Source organism: Lingula anatina, chromosome 1, assembly GCF_051362555.1.
Source record: "Lingula anatina isolate TDL-2025a chromosome 1, LinAna3.0, whole genome shotgun sequence".
In the NCBI taxonomy this organism is placed as follows: domain Eukaryota; kingdom Metazoa; phylum Brachiopoda; class Lingulata; order Lingulida; family Lingulidae; genus Lingula; species Lingula anatina.
In genome coordinates, this window is record NC_141767.1 from 32,600,972 (window position 1) to 32,610,685 (window position 9,714).

A 9,714-nucleotide genomic window follows, 5' to 3' on the forward strand; every position below is an offset into this window, starting at 1 on the left:
ATCTCATCAAGGATTTAAGAAGTATTGCTCGTTGATATTAAATGGACAACTGTTAAAAATTTCCATAAATTCTATATAAATTGAGGGACCTATATAACGCACACGCACACTGTATTCCGTCATTAATTAATGGTTTCCTCGTTTAAAACGAGATGAACTTTGCAAAAAGCTTTGGTAAAATTGTGTTAGTGCAGATTGTGTGACAGTGTTGTTGGTGCTGTGCTGGTGGTTGTCAACAGTCTCTTAGCCATTGCGAGAAATTCTTTTTACCTTCAGAGGACCCGACTCCAGTTCTTCTTTAGTCAACAGAGGCGGATCCAGGAGTATTTGACGGGATTATTTGAAGGGGGCGCAGATGCGAAGCCGACACCCCCCCCCCCCCCCCCCTTCAGGTGGGGTTCAGGTCCCGAAAATTTTTGGTATTTTAGAGGTCGAACGGTGCCATTTTTTACGTTTTAGAACTATGATTCAGCTAGTCAAAATTGTAATTTTAAGAGGGTACCGTTGGTGTGATTTTTTTTTCAAACGTCGAAAGGGGGGCGGGCGGATCCCCGACATGCCCTAAATCCGCCACTGTTCAATACTTCTTTCATGACAAAACATAACATTTTAATTAGCCAGTAAAATGTCTTGATGATTAACAAATCATTGTCCCTTAATCTCATAACTTTAAACCATATGCATTATAAAAAGATCTGACCAACGGATACATTTTAATTAGTTTTAAATGTGGAGATCCTGATATATCACTGTTCTACATGTATCTCCCACCAGCAAATTTGACCTTGACAATCATTTTTACCCTTGGTCAATTAAATAGGTTCGAACAGTGGTCTTGTGTATGCGATTCTCAACAGAATGTAGAAAAATATTCAAATTTCATTTCTGTGAAATTAAAGGAATTCTGTATTTTGAGTGGTTCTGGTCCTTTTTTCAAGATTCACTTTGACATATACTATGTATCTGACCTTTGACTCTGAGGACTTCCAAACTATTGTCGAATCATAGAACCCATGCCATCCAAGTGTTTGAAATGAGCAACACCTCTGGTTACTTCAGTCATTGGGTTTAGTTTTTCAATATTTTTCACATTTATCACATGGAACAAAACAGGACTTCAAGGAAAACTGAACCGCTTTGATGTATTCGGACCTGCGCCAATTTAAACTTCCTTTCATAATACTATTATTCTAAGACATTTTTCATATTGTGAATATAAAATTTTATTCTTTATAATAGCATTTACATGTATATTTATATTTGCATATGGAATGCAGATTATATAAAGCACGATCACCTGTACTAGATATTTTGTCCCCATATTGCCACACTGGCCCTGAAGTTACATCAACATTTTGTAGATTCTTGCAGCATTCATTAAAATCTTTTATTTAATAATGATATGTTTGATAATAATATATTTTAATATAAATGACAAAACAGTTATGTGTATAATTTACATACAATTGCCATTAAGTTGAGACAGCCTTGTATTTTTATTATAAGATCAACAAATAACTATATCAAATTCTACATAATCAACTGGTTACAAAATATTTTTGCCTTGGATATTAAATAAATAATTTCAAATGTTAATAAAGATATATAAGTTAAATGTCTTCTTGTGAAATCTTCTCTCACAAAAGAAGAAAAAACACCTTTAATATATTTCTTTTAAGAGTATTTTTTCCAAAGCAAAAAATGTGAATATAAATTCTGGGGTGTAGGAAGAAAAGGCACCTTTTACATCACCAACAACTGGCTTTTAGTTGAACATACAAAACCAATGGAACAGACTTATTCTGTGTTCTTTTTTAAGTCAAGTTTCCTCAGTATAAGCAGAGGAGCCACCAGTAACACACCACCTATAGAGTAGCAGGCTGTGGACCCTAAACTCCAGTAAACTATATCAAATAGAAAGAAAAACATAAACTTGGACAGGGCTGTAGTGCTATCAGATGAGCTTTTTTTATTCCCTAAATTAAATCAAGACTGAAGATGTGCAAGATTTTCCCTAATTAAAATTTATTAATTAAAAATGAACAGTAGCAAAATTAACAACATGTTGTTTAAATTACTGAATGTGCTCAACTTTGTGTTTCTACTTTACAAAAAAAGTTTTAAAAAAGACCCTGAATTAAAATGAACATAAAACAAATAACAGCAAAGGTGAATTACCCAGTTTTTAATTTACCCAATATAAGACCTTACCAATAGATGCAGCCATTGGTCCCAGTGCTCTGGCCAGCGCCCCTAGAGATCTAAATATCCCCATCACAGTCCCCTTCTGGTCATCTTGACCATAGGAAGACATCAGAGTGGTCAAGCAAGGCACAACTGTGGCAGAGGCTGCAATTTATATAGCATGATTTAATACAGTGAGCTATAATTAAACAGCAATTAGTAATAAGAGAATGACAAACAACAAAGTACAGGAGAAAAATAATTCTCTGAAGTGGAAAACTTTCATTAGATCTTATACTTGCACATCAGATATTGATACCATAGACACCTAGAAAAACAGCACATAATACATTGAAGTACATTTCAGTTCTGGGTGACTAATTAACCACTGGGATGTTGTAAGGTATAAAATCTAGCATATCTGTTTCAAAATTGACACTGGCACACCAATTCTGGTTACCCATGACCAAAAGATATGTTCCACGGAAACTTACCAAAGGAGAAAAGTGCCAGTCCACAGTACATCACAGTGGTAGTGGAGGCTAGACCAATCACAAGGAATGATGGAATGACTAGGCCAATGCCCTAATGGAAAATATATATGTATGCATTATGGTGGTTTAAATTATTCAATATACTATGTTATAACATCAAAATTTACTGGGTAGGCATATTCTCCATTACAGATACATAATCTTAAGCCACATTTGTGTGCACATTTGGTCACAACTGTAACATTTTTCTGCAATGTTCCTTTAAAAGTACATTGCACATATGCCAAAATATACAGTACATATACAACTAACAGACCACTCAGTGAAGAGATAAACTTACTATAAGAATATACAGTACATATACAACTAACAGACCACTCAGTGAAGAGATAATCTTACCATAAGAGCAACTTTCTTTTCTTTGCCTGGCTTTATCCTTCTTACATAACCTCCTGGAAAATGCAATTCTGATTTGTGCCTAATTTATATCAACTTTGCTAAACTCCCATCTAACAGAATAATTCAGCTTACAGAAAATGTACAATTTTAGTTTTACTAAAACATTTGAGTAAAGACTGTAGTTGAAATATTTGGTGTGATGGATTATTTGTCAAACAGCCAACTCTAAGGCTCTGTTCTCACAACTTTTAGATCGATCTATCACCGCGGGGAGTCTCACTAGATTACTGTCAGATAATCCGCCTTAAGTGTCCGTCCCCGCCTACTACAAGCTTTAAGGGGTAATTGACTTTCGTGTCCACCCGGCTGACAGCTATTTAGCGTGAACCCCCAGGGAGTTAGGTCGATCCAATGTAGGTCGATCTAATCTATGAGAATGGGGTGTAATTCATAGGACCCACCTTGCACTATGGACATAATAATTCCTATAAAGAAAAACATCTTCCCTTGTTTCATACTGAAAATATGAACAAAAATGTTACAGGTAGATTTTAAATAATTTATCATTTTTTTCAATATGTACCTTCATGATAGTATACATAATAGTACAGCAAACAGTGTGTTTCATAAAATATTAAATTCCTCACAAATATCAAGACTTATTACACAGATATAATAAATTTGACAAAAATTCAAACCCTTAAATTTTAAAGCTCAATCAGCAATGCCAATTATCAGCTACAGAATGTCAATTACAAAACCACTAAAAAAAATTAAATGTAGATTTCTTCAAGAGTTTTGTTGTTCCAAATGAAAAGCAAAACACTAACCTATCATATTGGAATCGATTGTGAGTTAGAAATGTGAGGGTAAACTCCAGACCCGAGTACAGGAAGAGATATAAAAAATAAACAAGCCCAATCCTTTGCATTTGATCCAGATCTGAAGAGGAAAAAGACCCACTGCAAAACTGAAAAATACCACTTTTTTATAGAAGTGTAAAGATGCTGAAGAATTCCTTTGGAAATACTGGTATCACCACAAAGAAAGGTCCCTTTTAAAATACCAAATAAATCCTCAGGAAAATTTGCTTTAAAAATATTTAAATAAGGCCACATATATTTAGTCATAAAATAAATATTTGTTTCTAATACTTAAGTGTTCTCCCATAAAATATGTCTTCAACTGCCACAAAACAAATGAGAAATACTGATCACATTTCCCTGAGAAGACACCTATCAAGCCTTATTAACTGTTCATTCAGACTGTAACCCCTATTGGTTCACTAAACCAACAATCAATTCATTGTATCCTTTTTATTTATTTATTTTATTTTATTTATTTTATTATTATTTATTTATTTATTTTTTTTTTTTTTTGTGGTGAGCTGGATTCTACAGAGACAACTCAGACATCACAATCCCTGGTGAATTATGTGCTTAAGACATTAAAGGCATATAATGCAATATTGTATATTTTCTATATTTATATGGCAAAAATGTAATTTCTCTGAAATTTTCAACAATTTTTCTTTTATCACCATGGTATTTTCTATTGAAAAACAAATGAAAGTCATGATCTATTAACAAGTGAAATTCACCAGTCTCTATCTCCATTATGGGAGTGACTAAAAAAATAGACACAAACTCAAAAAGTGGGTTAACAGATAACAATTCACAATGGTTTGCCTTGGTGATGAAAAAAAAAGTGACGTTTCCATGAAAATAAATTTTTTGCTGTATAAAGATCTCAAACTCATTATGTGCCTTTAAAATGAAACCAATTTAAACCTGGGCATAGTTACCTGACTTTTTAGCATGGTGTACTGCAGAAAATTTAAAAAGTGACACTGGCTGGATAAGATCATATGCTTCCTGGAGCTTGCTGCCAACAGAATGAGCCTGGAACAAAAGAAATGTACCCCTGCTCACATTTGTACAGAAATGCAAAAATGGAGAAGAGAATTTGTCTTTCAGCACATGCCTGAATTAACCCATAATGCAAGCGTGCAATCTCCCTGCACTCTGAGCAGAGGATCAATCCTGACAAACTGAAATACTTTACTCTACTACTCTACTCATATCCTCATGTTTAACTATTTATGTAACTATGATGTTCACTTAAATGTTTATTTATTGGTGTACTATTTATTGATATAGTTACATGTCATGTCCATGATTGTCCCTTTTGTGTGAAGGTCTGTATCAATATCAACAAAGAATCTGAATCTGTACACTCATATCTACCACTGTAAACCACTTGCAGACTGGCATCATGAAACTGCAGATTTCACCACAAGTTGTATGCACAAACACAAATAAGCCATTGAAAAAATTAAGTAAAAATAAAAAAAAATTGTGCACACATGTTTCTGTGTGTATGAACAAAGTACTTGATAATAATTTTAATTTATTAAAATAATTTCATGCAATAGTTCCACTTACCCTTTTCTCCTGTGGTAGAGTTTCTTTGAAGCAGGCATAAACAAACACCACATTTATCACTGCCAAAGTGAGAGCAAATAAAGCAGGGGCAACAAAAAACATCCCCTCATGTTCTCGCACTTGTTTAGCAAAATATGCACCAATCAATGGACCAATCAGGAATCCCACAGAAAAGGCAATCCCTATGAGGGCCTGGGTGTAAAAAGTGTATACATATAATAATATTTAACTTAATAATTTCATATTTTTGTGTTGTATTAAAACAGTGTAATTCACATAATTTTTTATTATGTTATTTTTTAACAAAAGTAACCTTTTTTTTCATTCAACACTAAAAAAATAAGTGTTACCTCAACTTGCCCATCAACATATACATGTTAATATATAATTCAGTCTTGAAAAGACACAAAAATACCCATAACATTACATCATGATATAAAACATAATTCTAGCATACCAATTAAAACACAACAGGGTTGTCAATACTAAGGATCTTGAACAACAGCCTTACACCTTATAAATGGGATTTTGTCAAAGACTTCTTAAAATTTGTTTAAGCGCAAAGAGTTCCCTTGATCCAGACACTCCTTAATATTCAATGTAATAAAGAAATGATACAATGAATTTCCTCCTCACCATTCCCTTGCCTCTGGTCTGTGGTGTGGAGATGTCTGTCACAATAGCTGTGCTCAGGCTGATGTTACCCTTGCTGATGCCTCCCACTATCCGTGCCAGTACAAAAATTGTGAAATTAGTAGATACTGCCCATATGGCGTAGGAAACAGCTATACCAATCTGAGAAAGAGAAAATAAAAATGCTTTCGAACAAAAGTTATGGTTTCTTTCTCTATGCATATCAGAAACACAAAACTCACAAGAAAAGATTACAGAAATCTAGTTTTAACTATCAATGAATTAGTAAAATTTTAGACTTCTTACACATTTATAACAAACCCTACCAAATTCAGTAACATCAACGGTTTTCTGCCATAGTAATCTGATGCTGCACCAATCATGGGAGAAGCTAAAAACTGCAGCAGGGAAAACAGGGAACCAATCAAACCTGGGTAGGAAAACAAAACAGGGAACCATTCAAACATTAGAAGTTTAACATATTAGGGTTCAAATTTACTGATCCTGGAGAAAAAGAAAGCTTACATTTGCATAAGAACATTTCTCAGCATGTTTGGAGAGGAGGGGAAGAGTATAAAAGCAATGAACTGAAAAAGCTACAAATGATCAGATGGTGCATTGTGATTTAAATACATCAAAGGTGATGTTCATTTCATTCATTTCAAAATATATTAAAGAAAAATAAATCAATGATCATAGCAAAAACAGTAACAAAAATAAACAGACCATAAAAAAGCATCATTTATAAGTGGATTTATAGTCATTACCTCCAAAGAGCACAGAGTTCCACCTTGGCGTGTCAGGAGCTCCTATCAGTGACCTCAAGCTATGAACATATTGCAGTAACACATGGTATAGGCCTCCCTATAACAACGTACATAAAACTGTGTCATGAAATGCATTGCCTTACAGCAAGTAGATTGGGCAAAGAAGTTTTCCCTCATATAGATTTTAAATCACAACTTCACAGCATAGCACACTTGAAAAGCAAAAGATGCACTACTGCAGACAAATGTGTTGTAAAAATTGATTGGGTTATAAATATCAAGATTTATCAAATTCATTCTTTCAAATGACCCATCTTTTAATCTTTAGAAGAGTAAAGAGACATAATAAATATGTATTAGCTTAACCTTGCATTAAGTCAAAACAAACTCAATTATTTAAAATTTAATAATTATAATAATTGAATGCCAAGCAGTACACTGCTAGGCCATTAAACTTACCTCATCATGGTGTCCATAGTAATCCAGTAGAGAGGGCAGCAGTGGCAGAATCATCGTAAATGCAAGCAAGTCAATTATCAAGGAGATGAACACAACATACACCATTTTTGAAGATTTGTTGGTCCCAACTTTTTCTCCAGTTTCGTTGATGCCATTTTCACTTACACTTGTGGCCATTTTGAGTATTTTCTCAATCCCTAAAAAATATTTTTCAAAAAATAATAATAAATAGTTTTTTCGGGAAGGAAATTCTATAAGTATAAGACATATAAACCATTGGTATGACTAATAATTCAAAGAAAAATATATTATAAAATATGTATGTAAACATGCACTTACATTAAGCCCATTTACATGTAGGTATGGATGCCCACATTCAGTTCTTATCAACAAGATGTTGTCAAGCAAATGAAATCACATCAAGTATTTAATAGCAATATTTAATGACTACCAGGACAACATATACTGGTAGCCATAAATATCACGATATGCATTAATTTTGCAGAATGAACATCTTGTCATAAAGACTTGCATACAGGCACATACACGTACATGTTTCAGCTTAATTCATCTATTCAAACTCCATTTTGGCCAATTACTGAGCAACTATTGTTGAGTATACATTAAATATATCCAGACACTAAATGACTGTATTTAAATAACCACACACCATGCAGGCCTGTCTATGGGCAGTTTCATGGATGACGGTCTCTAAATTATACTTCCCAGCTCAAATTACTGTCCCATAAGTGCCACCAGGTGTTGTCAGTGTCATTAAATCACATTATGTAAATTTAGAAATGAGTATTAATTAATATATTTTGTTTCCCTTTCTCTTCTTATTAAGGGTTTGGGGAATGTTGTAGGGTGAAAGGCACACTGTGTACATTTTTTGTGTACGTGTTGCAGCATGAAGCAGTTTCTGTCGCATCACTGTCACAGGTGTCTATGAGATAGCAGATAGCTATTATTATTATTGTGTTGGGACGACCTACTGTATAGTAGCTAGTGTGATCTACCTCCATATAGGCATAGAGTGAATGCAAATTAAACAGACTAAAATGCCTCCTGGTGTTGAGTAGAATTTGTAAAATACATAAAAAACTGGTAATTATACAAGTATGTTGGCAACAAGAGGAGGCGTGTTTAGTCGACCTACCTCATTCTGAAAACCTCCTAAGACATCAAGAGCTGATACACAAGACCAGATATTTCACAACTTTAGTCAAATATGGGAGGGATCACAGAAGAATTATAAGGCGTATTCTCATTCATCTTGTGACAATTTATTATATAAGTATACATACACACTGTACTCGTACCGTAACCTCAGTGTATCATGTGATTGAGATAACTGACCATCCCAATCACCTGGCCACAGTAAAATCAAGTGGAATCAATAACGTAAGGTTTGGGTGGGACAACAGAGGCATCAGACTGGCTTCTTAAAGTGAGCTAATCATAATGTATTGCATGTACAACTTGTTCTACTGAGATGCAATAACAATAGTTAGGCTGCCACAAATGAAATGCACCACTAGATGAAATGATATGGTCAGTTCCCTAGCTGGCACCTCCCCAATGTCTCAAGTGGAAAAAAAATCATGTTGTAAAGAATAATGTTACTGTTAATCTCATCTAGTCATTTGGAGCTGGTCTCATATGTCTTTAGGCCGTGCCATCCTAGATGCACATTCCACAATAACAAAAGTGCCAGAATCTTTATAAATATTTTTTTTTTCAAAACAATCATGTAATTATTAAATGTAGACAAAAATGTAACAATGCGACCCACTGATAAGCACATGTGCATGTAAAAACTTCATTAACGCAATGTCCTTTTGAAATACACAACAATATTAACATGTCTCAATAATAATTCATTTATGTTAACACTCTCTCAGAAAGTGGCTCGATCAATGTGACCTGGTCCTCGGTGCAAACTTACAGTCAGATAAGGTGTACCCATTTGCGCAACAGGTCAAATCTTAACATGGTGTGACCCCATGCAAAACATCCGAGTCATCTGTGTCGCGGTATCGGTGCTTACAAGTTCAAACCAAAGACAAAGTTACTTATTATTAATGTTATTAACCATATGTAACACCCGAATTATTTGTAAGTGTACTCTTCGTGAAGTTTCTCACCTGGATATATTCTGTCACTCGCGCAGGCTTCTGCATGAATACAACCCGGTTATTGTTAAGTACACATCATATGTGTGATCGAGTCTGCTGAATCACAACACCGAAGCACAATCATAAGAGACACACATTTTGACGGTGAGTCGTGACTTGCTCATGTGGAGTAATTTCCGGTCTTTTTCTGAATGAA

The 9,714-nt window shown here is 34.3% G+C and overlaps 1 protein-coding gene across 4 annotated transcripts; it reads right to left on the bottom strand.

The window, feature by feature from the left end:
• Positions 1-1,198: 1,198 nt before the first annotated feature.
• Positions 1,199-9,714, bottom strand: LOC106173799 (solute carrier family 75 member 1). 4 transcript variants are annotated; one of them, XM_013555041.2, is made up of 13 exons: positions 9,528-9,714; positions 7,381-7,577; positions 6,922-7,018; positions 6,481-6,584; positions 6,158-6,316; positions 5,522-5,713; positions 4,882-4,978; positions 3,908-4,019; positions 3,539-3,594; positions 3,078-3,130; positions 2,679-2,769; positions 2,212-2,349; positions 1,199-1,904 (listed from the first exon to the last, which is right to left on the bottom strand). In XM_013555041.2, exons 2-13 carry the CDS (start codon positions 7,555-7,557, stop codon positions 1,798-1,800), a joined length of 1,383 nt encoding a protein of 460 aa, XP_013410495.2. In that variant the 5' UTR covers positions 7,558-7,577; positions 9,528-9,714; the 3' UTR covers positions 1,199-1,797. The 4 variants fall into 4 exon arrangements, with proteins under 4 accessions (XP_013410495.2, XP_086854852.1, XP_086854853.1 ...); XM_086998726.1 differs by lacking the exon at positions 9,528-9,714 and adding an exon at positions 9,329-9,351; XM_086998727.1 differs by lacking the exon at positions 9,528-9,714 and adding an exon at positions 8,051-8,072.